The 18,433-nt window shown below is 40.3% G+C and overlaps 1 protein-coding gene and 1 pseudogene across 1 annotated transcript in view; both read right to left on the reverse strand.

Moving 5' to 3' along the window:
* Positions 1-1,035: 1,035 nt before the first annotated feature.
* On the reverse strand, positions 1,036-15,271 carry LOC149121692 (receptor expression-enhancing protein 1 pseudogene; annotated as a pseudogene).
* LOC100355902 (uncharacterized) overlaps positions 12,503-18,433 on the reverse strand; it is a 46,019-nt gene continuing 40,088 nt past the window's right edge. The window contains exon 4 of the mRNA XM_070059570.2: positions 12,503-17,382. Within this exon, the coding sequence (XP_069915671.2) occupies positions 15,416-17,382 (1,967 nt within the window). The 3' untranslated portion in view covers positions 12,503-15,415. The remainder of the gene's footprint in view (positions 17,383-18,433) is intronic.

Raw genomic sequence — 18,433 nt, forward strand, 5'->3', positions numbered from 1 at the left:
AACCAACCAGCCTGCAGTGCCGGCATCCCATATGGGCGCCGGTTTGAGTCCTTGCTGCTCCATTTCCAGTTCAACTCTCTGCTATGGCCTGGGGAAGCAGTGGAAGATGGCCCAAGTCCTTGGGCCCCTGCAACCACGTGGGAAACCTGGAAGAAGCTCCAGGCTCCTGGCTTCAGATCAGCTCACCTCTGGCCATTGCGGTCATCTGGGTAGTGAACCAGCAGAAGGAAGACCTCTCTCTCTCTCTCTCTGGCTCTACCTCTCTCTGTATCTCCATCTTTCAAATAAATAAAATAAATCTTAAAAATAAACTAAGTAGGCAACAGATAAATTACACATGTGCCTCTCAGCAGTATTAAGGTGATGCTGTCCTCTTTCTGAAAACACATTGTTGGGGCCGGCGCCGCGGCTCACTAGGCTAATCCTCCACCTAGCGGCACCGGCACACCGGGTTCTAGTCCCGGTTGGGGCGCCAGATTCTGTCCCAGTTGCCCCTCTTCCAGGCCAGCTCTCTGCTGTGGCCCGGGAGTGCAGTGGAGGATGGCCCAGGTGCTTGGGCCCTGCACCCCATGGGAGACCAGGAAAAGCACCTGGCTCCTGGCTCCTGCCATCGGATCAGCGCGGTGCGCAGGCCGCAGCCGCCAGCCGCGGCGGCCATTGGAGGGTGAACCAACGGCAAAGGAAGACCTTTCTCTCTGTCTCTCTCTCTCACTGTCCACTCTGCCTGTCAAAAAAATAAAAATAAAATTAAAAAAAAAAAAGAAAAGAAAACACATTGTTGGGTGCAAAGGAGAGCTAGTCGTGGGAAACAACCAACCTCAGAGGCCTCATAGGTCACCCACCACCCCTTGAACCAAGGAAAAGGATAGCAATGAAAGGAACAGAACTCGTTAATGGAGGTCTGGGGGAGAGAGAAAAGGCCACATCTGTGAGGCTGCACACTCAAAGCACACCCAGCTGTGGACTTCTGTTGTTAGAGAATAGCTCTTAAGGCAGAGAAGAAATATTCTGTGGCTCCGGTGCTGTTGGCTCCTCTTACTCACGTGGTTTCAGTGGCCGAGGATGAGGCAATTTTCTTCTTGAAGTGAGACAAAAGGACTCTAGGTAATGCTTGGGCTGGCAGTGCTGGTCACTGGACTGCCCAGGCCCAGTGGAGGGAGCAGGGTACTGTTGCCCCTGGTAGTGGTGCAGTCCTGTGTGCTGAAACTCCAGAGTCTCTCAGATAAGGCACTCTGCCCCTTGGAAGCAGGCATCATGGCCACTGTAGTGGCCACGTTCAAGTCCTGCTTCCCAAAGTGCACAAGGGCATCCTAACTTCTGTCTTTTGCTTGGATCAGGTAACCATCATTCTCCTTTTCCTTTGAAGATAGCATGGGATGCACTACCTGTAGAGGAGGCTGGAGCCCTTTGTGTAGGGAGACAGCAGCCAGGCTACAAATGCTACTTTTAGTTCATAATACAATGAAAACCAACAAAGGAAGATGTCTGTAAATGTGTCTGTGTGGTGAAAAATGCAAATATAATCCAATACATCATCCACTTGACTTATTCTTTAATGTTCTTTGATTTCACAGCCCTGTAGGAATAATAAGCAAGGCAAAGGGTGCCAAATATGTTCCATGAGACCAAGGCAAGTAAACAGGCATAGCCCAGAGGGAGTAATGTGGCTGGGCTGCGGGCCACATAGGGTTTTCTGAAGTTATTTTCTTTTTTTCTTCAATTATTTATTTATTTATTTGAAAAGCAAAGTTACAGGGACAGAGGGAGAGATGGTGAAAGAGTCTTAGCCTCCTGGTTCACTCCCCAAATAGCTGCAGTAGCAGATGGGTCTGGGCCAGGCCAAAATTAGGATCCTGGAACTCTATCCAAGTCTCCCACATGGGTGGCAGGGGCTCAAGTACTTGAGTCATTATCTATTGAATTCCCTGGGGTATTAGCACAGAGCTGGATCAGAAGCAGAACAGCCAGGATTGGAATCACCAGTTCACTACAGGATGCCAGCATCAGAAGTGGCAAGTTAACTCACTGGAGCACAATGCTGGCACCTCCTGACTCCATTTAAATTAATTTTTTGTCCTTATTAAAATGAAAATAAAGTTATCATCACACTTCTTCGAGCAAATACTCCCCACATAATAAATTCTTTTAACTTGGAAAAGAAATCAGTCACTAAAACTGTATTCAATTAGTTTTCATTTTGTAGGAAAATTTTAAGTCATATATTTGTGCTGCTAATGATTTTTCTTCCTCTTCTGAGCTTTTCCAATTTCTCCACGTCCTTTGTTGTCCAGAAGATCTAATCAGCACAGAGGCTCTAATGGGAATCTGATGGTGACTTCACTGAAAGGATGCTGCCCTATCTGTGACTCACTTCTCCAATTCATCTTCTAAGCTTTCTTAGAAGAAATAATCCTGGATATAAAAATCATGAATAATATCAGATCTCACTACCTGAAAATCTGAAAGAAGACTGAAAAAGGTGGCTTTAAGCTGTCACAACTGACCATCCCTGTTCTAAAGTGGTCTGATGGGAGTCCAACATAGATGTCTGACCCCAAACTCACCTTCTCACTTTTGTTCACAGCACTGTGGAGGCTGAATGAGGTCAATGTGCATTTCATTTACCACTTGTCCTAGATCTAGTCAAATCCTTTGCTGTGCCACAGCAAGAAGTTAGATGGATCTGACAGGGTTTGCTCTCCATTACCAATGCATGTCAGTTAGTGCATGGAGCACTGTACTCAGTGGATGCCATGAGAAAGCTCCTCTGTATCCCAGGAAGCACAGTTGTCCTCCCTCCTTCTTTGCCCACTGCACCTTAGCTGAAGCTATGGTGTGACAGCTACCTGAGGATGAATCTGTGGCTTGACACTAAAAAGCAGTGATGCCTCTAGTGAGGAAAGGATGCATCAACATATAACGAGCTCCAGGGTTCCAGGGCTAAAACAACCTATATGGAGCACCCAGAGGCAGTTGGTCAGGGAACCTCTCAGTGGATGGGACAGGATAGTGGGGCTCTTAACCACGTGACTGTGGAACCCTTGAGTACCAACACTGTTGGAATTCTAAGACTACACGAGAGGGCACAGGGTGTAGCTGGGTCTCTAGGCGATCATTATGTGCAGTTCCAAACAGCAGAGCTCCCTGCTTGCCTGGGGTGGGTCATTGCTACAGGATCCATGCTGACACCAAGGACTGCACAGATTCTCTGTGCAGTTCATGCGGAAGCACAGGTGAGTATTGAATCCATTGAGGGATAATACCTGGGCATTGATCAGCTGGGAAGAGAGGAGGTGAGGGTGTGATTATGCCAACAGAGGCATCCATACCCACTGCAGTTAACAAGAGATCTACAGTACCCAACCTTGGTGTCATTCTGGATACTCGTCCACTCTGAAGCACTGGCTAGAGCTTCCTGGTCACACCCAGCACACAACTCCAGCTATTCACTGAAAGAGCAGACATTCAACTAAACCACTGAGGCATAGTTCAAGATAAAAACCATCACAGGAAAAAAAGTAACAAGTATCTCCACAAATGCTTAAGAATAAATGCAGAAATTCAAGAACAAGACTAAAGAAGAAAACATGACTTCCTCAAAGGAACAGAACACCATTTCAAGATTAGAATGTGAAGATGAAGATACTGATGAAATGCCCAAAATGGAATTCAGAAGATTAATCATAGGACGACTCAGAAGAAGTGAGAAGCAAATCCATGAATTAAGGAAATCTATACATGACCTGAAGAAAAATCTCCCTATAAAATTGAGATTTAAAGAGAAATCAGTGGCCGGCACTACGGCATAGGAAGTAAAGCTGCCGCCTGCAGTACTGGCATCCCATATGGGCACCGGTTTGAGTCTCAACTGTCCCACTTCTAATGCAGCTCTCTGCTGTGGCCTGGGAAAGCAGTAGAAGATGGCCCAAGCCCTTGGACCCTTGCACCCACGTGGGAGACCCTGAAAAAGCTCCTGGCTTCAGATAGGCACAGCTCTGGCCGTTGTGGCCAGTTGGGGAATCAGCAGATGGAAGACTCTCACTCTCTTTTTCTCTCTCTCTGCCTCTGCCTCTCCTTCTCTGAGTAACTCTTTCAAATAAATAAATCTTTAAAAAAAGAGAAATCAAACTGAAATATTAGAAATGAATGAAATAGGTGAAATAAAAGTGCAGTAAAAAGCCTTCACAACAGATTTGATAAGGCAGAAGAAAGAATATCTGAGCTAAAAGATAAATCTTCAGAAAATTTTCAGTCAGTTCAAAGACAAAAGGAAGAAATTTTAAAAGTTAAAAACAAAGTTGAAGATTTATAGGATAATATCCAATGAGCCAACATACAAGTTTTAGGAGTTCCTGAAGGTGTGGAAAGAGAGAATGCATTAGAAGGCCTAATTAGTGAAATAATTACAGAAAACTTCCCCAATTTGGAGAAAGAAAGACATGTCCAAGTACAGGAAACACATAAAACTCCTAATAGACGTTGCTGGAAAAGATCTTCACCACGACACATTGTAGTCACTTTCAACAGTAAAATATGGCCGGTGCCGCGGCTCACTAGGCTAATCCTCTGCCTAGCGGCGCCGGCACACCAGGTTCTAGTCCCGGTCGGGGCGCCGGATTCTGTCCCGGTTGCCCCTCTTCCAGGCCAGCTCTCTGCTGTGGCCAGAGAGTGCAGTGGAGGATGGCCCAGGTGCTTGGGCCCTGCACCCCATGGGAGACCAGGAAAAGCACCTGGCTCCTGGCTCCTGCCATCGGATCAGCGCAGTGCGCTGGCCGCAGCACGCCGGCCGCGGCGGCCATTGGAGGGTGAACCAACAGCAAAAGGAAGACCTTTCTCTCTGTCTCTCTCTCTCACTGTTCACTCTGTCAAAAAAAAAAAAAACAGTAAAATATAAAGAATCTAAAATGTGCATGAGTAGTAAAAAAAAAAACTCAAAATATTAAGGGAATACATGAACTTGACCATCTGAGGTCCACTGTGACATCATTTTGCAAAAGCATGCACATGGAAGGAATTAGACAACTTAGAGAAATGTGAGCCACTTCATGGCTTCAAAAAGAGAATGCTATGGCCAGTGCTACAGCTCACTTGGCTAACCCTCTGCCTGCGGTGCCAGCACCCCGGGTTCTAGTCCCGGTTGCTCCTCTTCCTCCTCTTCCAGTCCAGCTCTCTGCTGTGGCCTGGAGAAGGCAGTGGAGAATGGCTCAAGCGCTTGGGCCCTGCACCCGCATTGGAGACCAGGAGGAAGCACCTGGCTCCTGGCTTCGGATCAGTGCAGTACGCCAGCCATAGAGGCCATTTTGCGGGGGTGAACCAACGGAAAAAGACCTTTCTCTCTGTCTCTCTCTCTCTAACTCTGCCTGTCAAAAAAAAAAAAAAAACAAAACAAAAACAAAAAAAATAAAAAACAAAAAAACAAAAAACAAAAAAATGCTAGGGCCTGCGCTGTGGTGCAGCAGGTAAAGCTGCTGCCTACAGTGCCGTCATCCCATATGGGTGCCAGCTTGAGTCCCGGCTGCTCCACTTTTGATCCAGCTCTCTGCTATGGCCGAGGAAAGCAGCAGAAGATGGCCCAAGTCCTTGGGCCCCTGCATCTGTGTGAGAGACCTGGAAGAAGCTCCTGGCTCCTGGCTTCAGATCAGTGCAGCTCTGGCCATTGCTTCCAATTGGGAAGTGAACCAGCAGATGGAAGACCTCTCTATGCCTCTCCTTCTCTCTCTGTGTAACTCTTTCAAATAAATAAATAAATAAATCTTTAAAAAAGAGAGAATGCTGACTAGGAAGAGCAAATACTTTCAGGGCTATGGTTGGAATGTATTTTTATATAGAGTAGAAGGAAATACTTTTTAAAAGCATTATTAATGACAAAACAATATACAGTAATTTTGTGGGAAATAAACACATACATAATTATGAAAAATTAAATTTGACAGAAAAAAGAAAAGAAAGTCAACATAGCTTTAATCAACAATATTTCAAGTGTTATAACAGAATACATTTGAAATGCAACATTGATCTAAAGAAACGACTTCGGAAAATTTCCAAAATCAAGTGTAAATGTAGAGTTCCAAAACAGTCCACAAAATGTAACAAAATATATGACCTGAAAAGGAGAATGATGACACTGACGCTAAATGATTCTATGCAATGTTGTACACGAACATTGTCTGAAAACTGGCAGAAATTAGGTAAAGTTGATTACCATAGGTAACCTGTTCCAAGATGGACATAAGTCACACTATTAATGAAAAAAACCAAGGTCACAGTAATAAATTAAAAAATAGAAATGGAATAAAGGATATTACCAGTGATATAAGTAGGTAATTATAATCAATTGAAGTGCAAATTTTTAAAATATTCAAGTAAAAATGAATTATTCAGATATGGCATGACATCATATTATAATTGCTACAAGTAGAAATTAGTAATTTATATATACAATTCTAAGCAGACATAGGGGAAATTTTTGAATAATACTCACAAAATAATATTTACAAAAGAGTACATAATTACAGAAATATAAATCAAGACCAATTCTTGTTATCTAGCATAATTCTAAAGGAAATATAGAAGTGTGTCAATCTAGTACGTACAAATTTTCAAGTCCAACATTGCGTTATGTGTACCATTAAAGCCACAAAATGTTCTAAAGCACATATATTCTTGGAAGGGTTAAAGGATCCACTATTTCAATATGTTTTTCATGAAATGCACACATGACAGTTCTGATATGATGTATGGAATTCTGTTTGAAATGGTGAACTCGCAATAAAACCGGCAAGAAAAGCTTAAGAGTTGTTGGGAGCCACTGTGCTGGGTTCCCTGTATAGGCCTTTGTTTAGATTAATCTTCAACTGTGTTCCTGTAAGGATGATTCACTAGAAAATTCCATTTGTACAGCTCACTGATATGGTTAGTGCTTGGCCATCTGGCTTCAGTGCTTTCTTGTACCTTGATAAGCATGTCTGGTAGCTGTAAGACCTCGCTGTAACTCCCTTTGTCAAATTGATGCTGATTCCTGTGAAATTCTTCCTTTGAACTATGTTGTAAGATGACCCCTGCTTGCCCTCGACTGTTACAATCGTTGCCTTGTACTATATAAGCTGCCTCCTTCTCCAATAAAGTGAGACCTTGATCAGAGTACTGTCTTGGTCTCCCTTCTCGTGTCTGGTTTGTCTCTCCATTCAGGTCTGCCCTCCTCATGTCCTAGCTGATTACCCCGTGGGCTGGGGAAAGAGTAAAAGGCTAATACTTGATTTTCAAGGAGGATGGATGATAAATATAGGTGAAAACAATAAAATGCAATATAAAATAAGTAAGACTGGGATGCACAAAACATGATAATTTTTTTTGAATTCCTGTGAATAGACATGAGTCATTTGGCAGAAGCAATAATAAAATAACAAATACATATACAGGAAGTAAAGGAACATATCAATTAAATTAGCTTTAAGGAAGAATAATAACAAAGTTTTCATAATTTAAACCAAGAAACCAGCTCTCATCACAAATTCAAGTTAATGGAATGGAAGTATACAGAATTGCACTTTGGGAAATAAAATAACCAAGGTCAATGTTTTTTCCATATAATCCAAAAATTGTTAGATATACATTGCATAAGGAGACTGTGGGCAGTTATTTCTGAAAAATTATGAACATGAAAACTTATCAGACACTTCAAGAAAGGATATGAGGTGGTGACCTCACAGTGAAAAGCAAGCCAAGGTAAGCCCAAGTTCCCTATGCTAATATTGCAAAAAAATAGTTTGGTAATGCTATACACAAGTGTTATGGAGGTGTAAATAATCTTGTCACAGGCAAATCAAAACCAGCAATGAATCATATGTAATATTATACATTTTATTTACTTTTGTAATTAGAAATTAGAACTTTGGGGAGGAAATGAAAGAATCTCAAGCACATGTGATGGACATTATTGAAAATATTTACAAAATTTTACTTACAAAAATACAAAATTTGCAGGGACTTAAACTAGAAATGTTTATGCTACTCAGCAAAATAACTTAGAAGTATTTCAGTATGTATTATTCAATAATTTAAATTATTAAATTTAAAGGAAAAATATGGGCACAAAAATCTGCACTTTGTACAATTTCAAAAATTTAATATAGTTTAATTTTTAATTCTCTAAATATTCACAAAATATATATAAATTTCCTGTCAATTAGCATGACGGCACTAGGAGATGGCACTATGGCACCTAGAAGATTATGAGGAACTATGAACATGAAAGTTACTAAGAAACCATCATCCAAAATATACAGGGATGTGATGACATCACAGTGAAAAATGACAAATATCATGTTTTCTCTGATATGTAATGGCTAACATACAGAATTAAGAAACAAATTTATTGTACATGAGTGAAACTGACATCTGGGGATTTGATTGTTGTTTACAGTCCTTCTCTATACTCCTGTAAACAGTGGTCCTTGTACTTTTGATTCCTCAACTCTTTATTTAGTGGAGCGCTAAGCCTGGGACTATAAAGTCAATAAAAATGTTACCACAAAAATTAGGAAACAAAGGAAGGAAGAGGGATATAATTATCATATTGTTAGAATTGCATCTTTGAGATTCCAAGATAATGGAATAGGAAATGACACACTGTGCTAGGCTAGGGATAAATAGTAAAACTATATATATATATATAATATATAAATTTATATGTATATATAAATATATATAAAGTGCACAATCAGGAGAGAATTAGAAAATGGCACTGGAAAGTTGACAAAAGGAAGAGGAACATGATGGACCTGTGTGGAATGTGTGGGGGTGCAGCACGAACATGGACACAACACTTGACGGTAGCAGCCAAAGAGCCAGAGCAGGTGGCAGCTTGGAGACAGAGGTGAGACCAGACTGCAGCAACCCGCAGTGATGTAGCCAGAGGGAGAGTGTGGCTTGAGTCCAGACTGGAGCCCCAGGGGCTGGTAGTTACTAGCACTTACCCACAGACCCCATGGAAGTAAAAGAGGCAGGTTTACCTCACCCTGTCCTCCCCACAATGGTGCCCACTGCCAGGCTGAGAAAGGGAGGGCACCATTTTGGGCTTCGGCAGCAGCTGCAGAAGCCTTTGTGTACATGCACAGCAACTGAGACAGGATCATCCTCTCTGCTGTACTGGGGGCAGCGGCCAAGTGGCCAAGAGAGGTAACATTTGCCAAGGGGCTCTTATGGGTCATGTGATCCAGAGATTCTAGTGGAGGGAAAACTCTGCAGTCCTCACTGACTTTGAGCCTTGCTGGGAGGACTGAGTAGTGGTCAGGCACCCACACAGGACTGTGAGGTGCTCCCAGCCTCTCAATATAAACAGACTCTGGGACTCAAGCCATTTAGGTGAAGCTGGCTCAAGGAACATCTGCCTCTCTGTTTGCTGGACAGGATGACAGGGCAGAGCAGAACTTCTGCACTCAGTAACTGTGGGAGCCATGTGTGCTGAGACCATGTGTGCAGGGTAGAGCTGGGTCTCAGGGCAATCACTGGGTGTGGCTCCACACACTCAGAGCTCCTTGGTTGCCTGGGGGCATGCCATTGCAATAGGAACCATGTTCAGAATGAAGACTGCACAGATCATTCCGTGATTCATACAGAAGCACACATGAATGTTGAATTTGGGACTATTTGATATATGGTGCAGAGGTACACAGGTTTGGTGAGCCAGGGTTTCTCATACAGAGCCATGGGAATGATGCTGCCATCTCTGCTTCTGGAAACCCGGGTCTCCAATTAAAGAGACTTATAATTCAGCACTAAGATGATGGCAGTTGTTCCACTAGGTTATGAATTTCATTGGGACCTATCACTCTTTTCTTTTTCTTCATGTAGCATTGGGAATATTTATCCTTTGCTGACCTTACCATTGTATTAAGGGAGCACCTAACTTATGTGGTTTACTTGTTCAGAGGAGAGGGATTTTGTCCAGGATAAATCTGTCATATACAATTTACATGATACTTAAATAAGATTAGATTTTAGATTTAGAATTAATTTAAAATAGTCGTGTTTTCAGACTGCTATAGTGGAATGAATGTAGTTTTCATGAAAGAATTTGGTGGGGGGTAGGTATAGAATGCTATAAACTGAATAATTTTATCTTCAACAAATCATACATTAAAATTTTTATTCCTAATGCAATGGAATTTATACAATGAAGACTTTGGCAGGTAATTACATTGAGATTGTTTCTTGAGAGTAGAAAACTCACAATGTTATATCAGTAAGAGACAGCCTATATGCCTGCTGGAAGTGACTTTAGTCTTTATAAGTTCACAGTAGGAAGGTGTCCACCTACAAGAGAATAGAACTTGGTGTCCCTAGCTTCCATAATTGTGAGAAATTTCTGTTGTTTAATTCATCCAGTCTAGGGTGCTTTGTTATGTCAATCATGAGGACACTAAGATATTTTGCTTATGCACAAATAGTATTAATATTTTCACATACTTACTAGGCCATATGCTCCAAAACACAACTAAACCTTTAACATGACATGTACACAATGTACTTAATTTCACAATATTGTCAGAGACCACGAGAAATTTCAGGTTTCTTTTCCTAAATAACATAAAAATAGGAAAGATAGCTCCAAGCTGGCATACAAATGCTTGTATTTGTAATCCTCCTTTTTATTCTCATCATAAAACATATAATGCACACAGAGACTTAGAGAGTAAGGCATAAATCTTTATTACTATTCAGGCCATTCAAATATACCAAAGGCTTTATTCCAAATCTGATGTGAAGAATTCCAGGGTTAAATTGTAGCATACCTTTTTAAAATGCTGTATTTATTCAATATTCACTCTCTGGATTTATACTTATACATTACCATTCCTGAGAAGCCATAGTTGACCCCACCCAGAGTGTCTTTTTTGTTGGACCCTCACAAGAGCCACTGTCTTACCTGCCCTTATCTCCATAGGGGCAGATTCTTTACCCAAAGGAGAACAGGAATTAAAAAAATTAACTAAACAATCCTCAACAATCCTTTTTTTTTTTTTTTAATTTGGAAGGGAGAGACAGATGCAGAAAATGATCTTCTGTCTTCCAGTCTAACCCCAAAAGGCTAACAATAGCTGGGCCAGAACAGTTAAAGCCAGGAGACTAGAACTAGATCTGGGTTTCCCATTTGAATGGCAAGGTCCAAATATTTAAATCATCACCTGCTGCCTCCTAATATGCGCATATCAGGAAGCTAGAATCAGAAGTGGAGCTGGACTCAAAACCAGATATTCAGATTGGGGTGTGGAAATCCCAAGTGTGTTATTAAGCACTAAACCAAAGACCTTTCCTCAAAACAACTAACTTTAAACCTAAGTCATATGTAATGATTGTCTGAAAATTTCCATTCCTTCAGTCTTGTTACCTACTGTGTTTCTACTGTGTGAGTCTGTATGTCTTGCTCTTCATCACCAGTTTTTTTTTTTTTTAAGATTTATTTATTTTATTTGAAAGGCAGAGTTAAGGAGAGACTGAGGCAGGGAGAGAAAGAGAAAGAGAAAGAGAAAGAGAGAGAGAGGAGAGAGAGAGAGAGAGAGAGAGAGAGAGAATCCTTCATCTGCTGGTTCGCTCCCCAGAAGGCTGCAACAGCTGGAGCTGCACCGATCTGAAGCCAGGAGCTCAGGAGCTTCTTCTGGGTTTCTCACATGGGTCCAGGGGCCCTAGGACTTGGGCCATCTCTCATTGCTTTCCCAGGTCACAGGAGAGAGCTGGATTGGAAGTGGAGCAGCTGGGACTCAAACCAGTGCCCATATGAGATGCCAGCATTGCAAGTGTTGGCTTTATCTGCTATGCCACAGCACCGACCCCAGGAGGCACTTTTTTCTATAATAATCCTACAAAGCTCTTTCACTCATGTCAACTGACTATGCTAGCCTTTAATAAAGCTCACTGAAGTTAACAGGGATATAAAAGGGTCAAAGACAATATCCAGTGACACACAATGGTCACAGTTTTCAAATCTCAGCAGATCAGTAGACAGCGATTTCTTGGCTCTATAGAGTTCAGAGTGATAAGGAGACTAGCTGGCTCACATTAGCCACCTACTCAGCAGCACTGTCTTCTGTGAACTTGCTTCCCTTTCTAACATTTTCTATGCCCTCACTCTTCCTTTGTCGCCAGGTCCTAAAGAAGCCACTCTATGTGCTCCTGTCTCAGCCCTGTTTTGGAAGAAAACAGAACTAAGATGGAAGGAAATCCAAGCAGTAAAAACATCTAGTCATACAATGTCCATACAGAAAACCAGAAAATTTCAGATAAGAAAACAAGATGCTGAGCCAGAAAATATACAATTACCAAGAACAAGAGATTGTGTCAACATCAGTCAAAAACTTAACCAGTACCTCAGTCAATAGAAACCATAATTAATCTAAGAATCAAACACCAAATCTACAATTGAGAGAAATTAGGGGATTTCTGAAGATAACTTTCCTCTCCTTGTCACTCAGGCTTATTTGTAAATAAAATATATGACAATGAATTGTAGAAGAGAGGAATTTATTGAGGCATTAGTGATAAGAAACATTTAAAAAACAAAACAAAACTCCATTTAGACACAAGAAATGACTTTTTTAAGGAAAGAGTCATCATGTATTAATACTGAGATCTGGAGCAGGAAGCTACCTAATCAATCTGATGTTGACCCTACTAGCTCTTCTGTCAAGTTTCCATATCTGATCAGTCTTTCAACTTTTACCTCCAGAGATCATGCTCATCTATTTCAAGGATTTTCAGTTACCTCCCGGAAGTAACAAGAGAATCTGGCTTCCTATTGTTACTACCAGAAATGATCACAAACTTCATAACTGAAAAAAGGTAAATGCATTGTCACTATTTAAAAGATGAAAAGCAAATCACTCTGGCTCAAGCTGAAATGCAGGGAGGTCTGTGCTCCATCTGGTCCCAAGGGAATAATCTGTTCCTTGCCACTTCCAGCTTCCAGTAGCATCTGTCATTGCTTGTGATTATACCACTTTCATCCTTGGCTTCATGGTGACATCGATTCTTATTTTCTTTGAACATAAACCTCCTTTGGCCTTTGGAATGTATGAGCACATGTGACTAAAGCCAGGGTTACATAGAAAACCCAGGCTAACCCAATCACATGTATGAAATTTTTTTCAACATAATACCCCCAGGTTCCATGAAAAAAAAAAAAACAAACAACACCATATTTAGCTGGGAGCCAAAAACAAGTCCTCAGTCATGCAATATTTTAGATGAGATCTGAGTAACATAGAATCTGCCCCATTGGCAGCAGTCCAGCAAACCATTCAACCTCACTGAAACTGCCATCAGCCACACCATTCATTTTCTATTAAATGTGGGATTATCCTGAGATTTGATATGATCAACTGTTGGAAGAAGCTAGGAGACTTGACAAAGGAGAGTGAGCTATTCCCACTGGGTAGTATTTGAGGCAGAAGGGATGACTGGCAGGACTGTCCTCCTGATGGAAAATTAAAGATCTACCGCAGCTAGATGATCATTGCATTTGCAGCCAAGTCACCAAGAAATGGACACACATCCTAGGTAGTGTCTATCCTGACTATATCCTGAGGTCTGAGTTGTGCATATATCTGACTAAAATATAAAAAAGATTGTGTAAATGGGAAAGGGATGAAAATACAAATTTTCAGTGAAGCTGAGGGTCAGCTTTAGAAGGGCAGAATACAACCAAAATGATTACCACAAAATCACTATAAGGTTATATTAACACAAAAGTAAACTACATTGACGTACCCATTTCTCTGTTGCAATGGGTACCCTCTGAAGAGACTTCAGTCCAAGTTCTTATGTCTGGACAAGAAGGAATTTAAGGAAGAAAATTAGAAACAGGGGACCATGAATGAAAGATTTTAAAAGGGACTGTATACACTCAGTAATATAGGAAAATTCAAGAGATAAGGAGTGTTGCAATTTATAAGATTTGAGGTTGTCCTTTTATAGAATGATGGTGATGTGTGGGATAACACCTGCCTGAATATACAAACACATCTTGGTTAGTGTTGCCTAATCCTGATCTCCACACAGGTAATTTGAAAATTCTCATAAGTATTCAGATCACCAGAGACTCATTCAATATGCTGGACATAGCACTCATCATTCAGGGTTGGGGTAGAGTATCATCGTTGGAACATAGTCGGTTGACATGCCTATGGTCACACCAGTGGTTTTACTACAATAATATAGGGAAAGAATACTGGGCAGATAACAAAATTGCTATACAAAATAATTTTGTAACTAATGAAGATGGTATTTCAAATAAATGTTGCAGATTGAATATTTGTTAGCAAAATTTATACATGAGAGCATAGTTTATTTACTTGGTCTCACTCACAATAATGGGAAACTTAAAAATACAGGGTATATAAGATAAAAACAAGTTTCTAAAGAACAATTAACCAGTGTTGGTCTCACAGTATAATTCCATCATGTAAGCTGCCTAATATGTGCTGAGGTGTGATTCCACCAAAGAATTGTTCCACACACAATACTTTTTCAGAGGCTTCTTTGTAATTTTGCTAAGGTTTGCTGAGTTTGCCTTACAGTAATGGTTTTTTTCAAATTAAATTATGGTCATAGGAGTTTTCCTATGTGTGAACTCTCAGTTAAGCTTTGAGAGATGGTACAGGGCTTCACTATACATGCATGTTTTCTCATTTCTGAGTCTTCATGGGAATTCAAGACTGATTTATGACAGATTTTTTTTTCATATTGATTACATTGAAATGTTTAATTTGTGAATTCTCTGATGTTCGTTGAGGTCTAGTTTCTAGCTAAAGATTTTCTCATATTTACTGCATTCAAAAGATATCACCTTCTGTGAATTTGATATTTCTCCAAGCATGAATTCCAGGAAAATATTTTTCCACATTCATTATACTCCAACAAAACCCCCTGTGTGAATTCTCTGATGCACAATGATGATCAGTTTCTGACAAATGGCTTTCTTCACACTAATGACATTCATAAGCTTTCTTCACTATGTGCATATCTTGATGCATGAGGTATGATTTTCAGCAAAAGGCTTTGTCACAATGGTTACACTGATTTTGGGAAAAAGCTCTTCTGTACTCATATCCTCAAGGACTCTCCTTTCTTTGAATTTACTTATGTGTTATGAAATATCCTGAAGGAAAAAAAGCTAATCCACATTTATGACATTCATAAGTATCCACCTTGTGAGTTTTCTGATGATATAAGGTGTGATTTTGGCAAAGAGCATTCCTACACTCATTAAATTCATGAGGTTCCCCACCCCCCAGTGTGAATCCCATATGAATTCTCTGATGTCTTATGAGGTGTGACTTCTGGATAAAGACTTTTCCAATGCATTACATTCAAAGGATTTTCCCTTATATGAATTTGATGATGTGTAATAATGACTTTCTCAGTCATTAAAATAATTAGGTTTCTTCTCTCTGTGAATTCTCTGATGTAGGAGGAGTTGTGACTTTTGGCCAAAGGCTTTTCCACAGTCATTACATTCATGACGTTTCTCCCCTGTGTGAATTCTCTGATGTGTTATGAGTTGTGCTTTCTGGTAAAAGGCTTTTCCACAGTTATTACATTCATGACGTTTCTCCCCTGTGTGAATTCTCTGATGTGTTATAAGTTGTGATTTCTGGGAAAAGGCTTTTCCACAGTCAATACATTCATAAGGCTTCTCTCCTGTGTGAATTCTCTGATGTGTCTGGAGGTGGGACCTATGACTGAAGGTTTTTCCACAGTCATTACATTCATAAGGTTTCTCCCCTGTGTGTATTCTCTGATGTGTTATGAGGTATGATTTCTGGGAAAAGGCTTTTCCACAGTAATTACATTCATGATGTTTCTCCCCTGTGTGAATTTTTTGATGTGTTATAAGGTTTGATTTCTGGGAAAAGGCTTTCCCACAGTCATTACATTCATGACATTTCTCCCCTGTGTGAGTTCTCTGATGCCGTACGAGGCCTGATTTACACACAAACGCTTTTCCACAGTCACTGCATTCATGAGGCTTCTCTCCTGTGTGAATTCTCTGATGTATGATGAGGTGTGACTTAAAGCCAAAGGCTTTTCCACAGTCATTACACTCATGAGGCTTCTCCCCTGTATGAGTTCCTTGATGTATTATGAGTTGTGACTTATAGCAAAAGGCTTTTCCACAGTGATTGCACACATAAGGTTTCTCTCCTGTGTGAATTCTCTGATGCCGTATGAGTTGTGGCTTAGAGCCAAAGGCTTTTCCACAGTCATTACATTCATGAGGTTTCTCCCTTGTGTGAGTTCTCTGATGCTGTATGAGATGTGATTTAGAGCCAAAGGCTTTTCCACAGTTACTGCATTCATGAGGCTTCTCCCCTGTGTGAGTTCGCTGATGCTGTATGAGATGTGACTTAAAACCAAAGGCTTTTCCACAGTCATTACATTCATGACGTTTCTCCCCTGTATGAGTTCTCTGATGTATTTTGAGTTGTGATTTATAACAAAAGGCTTTTCCACAGTCATTGCATTCATGAGGTCTCTTTCTTGTGTGAATTTTCTGATGTGTTATAAGGTTTGATTTCTGGAGAAAGATTTTTTGACATTCATTACATTCATGATGTTTCCTCTGCCTGTGGATTTTCTGATGTCTAATGAGATATGACTTCTGGTAAGTGGTTTCTCCACTTTCATTGCATAAATGAGGGTTTTCTTGTATGTGAGTACAGTGATCAATGGCATGGCAGGAGTTATAACTGAATGAATTTCCACAAAGTGTACAAGCATAGGGCTTTTTCCCTATTTGTGGTCTCTGATTTATTGTAAGATGTGATTGGTTAATGACATGTTCCACAGGCTTAATATATTCAGAAAGTTTCTCTCTTGTGTGGGTTTGTTGATGCTTACTGAGTTTAGAATTTTTATGGAAAGCTTTTTCTATTTGAATTGCTTTTCCAACAGTGACAGTTGACTTATTACTGGTATCTCGTTTATGAACCCTCTCAAATGTACAGAGTATCTTCTTCCTATTGAAGGTTTTCCCTTGTCCAGTATGTTCAAATGACTGCTTCACAGTCTGAATCTTGCAATGCTGACTAACTGGGTCATAGCACTGGACAGAGGTCCCAGGTACCTTAGTGGCATCAAATTTATCTCCAGGCCTACTGGGGGGATACACATCTTGAAACACATTGCATTCCTCAGCATTCATTCCTGAATAGGCTCCCTTCTTGATAATCAGTTTTGGAATATGGCTTGAACTTAAATTAAGTGTTTTTCTTAATACAATTCTCTTGAGATTTGATGTCTTGTTATATTTCATACCATCCTGAATCAAATTTGTGTCTTCACTTTCCTGGTGTGTCTTAGTCAGGTAATCCCATTTCATGGCAACTGAAATGAGAAAAAAAAATAACCATGCCACTGAATCACATATAATTGCTTTCCCTAGCACACTGATGTAAAGGGAATGAGATTACTTGTTTTCCAAGTGGCATAAGATTCTAACATAATCAGTACAAGATACTTTACTATGACTACTACATGTTTTTTATTAAAACATTAATATATTAAATTATATCAGTGGCTTTCCCAATATTCACTATGATCTTGTTTACTACCTGAATTTTTTTCAAGTATGGAAGATTGGGTTATGTGCTATGATGTGCTAAGTCAGGGATTGAGATGCCTGTATCCCAAAATGGTGCCAGTTTGAACCCTGGCTACTCTGTTTCCAGTACAGCTCTCTGTTTATGTAAACTTGGAGGCAGATGATGGTACATGTCCTTGGGATCCTGTGAGACACTACAGAGGCCTAGATAGAATTTCAGGATTTTGGCTTCAGACTAGTCAGGCCTAACTGTTGCAGGCATTTGGGGAGTAAGGTAATAGAAAATCTCTTTCTCTCTCTCCTCTCATTGTGATTCTGCCTTTCACAAAGATGAAACAAACTCTATACAATTTTAAAGAATGGAGAAATATTTAGTAAAATCACTCACTCATTGCCTGGCAACCAATTTCTTCCCTGTTCTGTTCCTGAGTTTATTTTTATAAAAAATGTGTTTTCTGCTTCTCTGATATTTCAGCCATAAAGACGGGAAAATTTTACTGTATCATTTATTTGCAGGTAGAGAAGATGAAATGTGTCTGTACTCTAAGCAGGACCACATTTAAGGAACAGGATTTGAATCTATGGTTGTCTCATATTTAATGTTCCCAGGAAAACAGCGTTTGTGGGATTTCTCAAATGAAAAGCTCTGCTTTTATCTGCACTCTATGATAGCTTCCTCATATTTCTAAGGAAACCAAACATCTTCAGCTTCTCAGAACCACAATAGGTACAGAAAAGTCCCAATATACCACATTGGGTATGCACTCCCTACCAGTTTAAAGATTTGTTTCTGCAACCCAGGGTGTATTCACCTTCTTTGAAAAGTATTTTCTT

Source organism: Oryctolagus cuniculus, chromosome 16 (genome assembly GCF_051225735.1).
Source record: "Oryctolagus cuniculus isolate XC-2025 breed Fujian yellow rabbit chromosome 16, ASM5122573v1, whole genome shotgun sequence".
Taxonomy (NCBI): Eukaryota; Metazoa; Chordata; class Mammalia; order Lagomorpha; family Leporidae; genus Oryctolagus; species Oryctolagus cuniculus.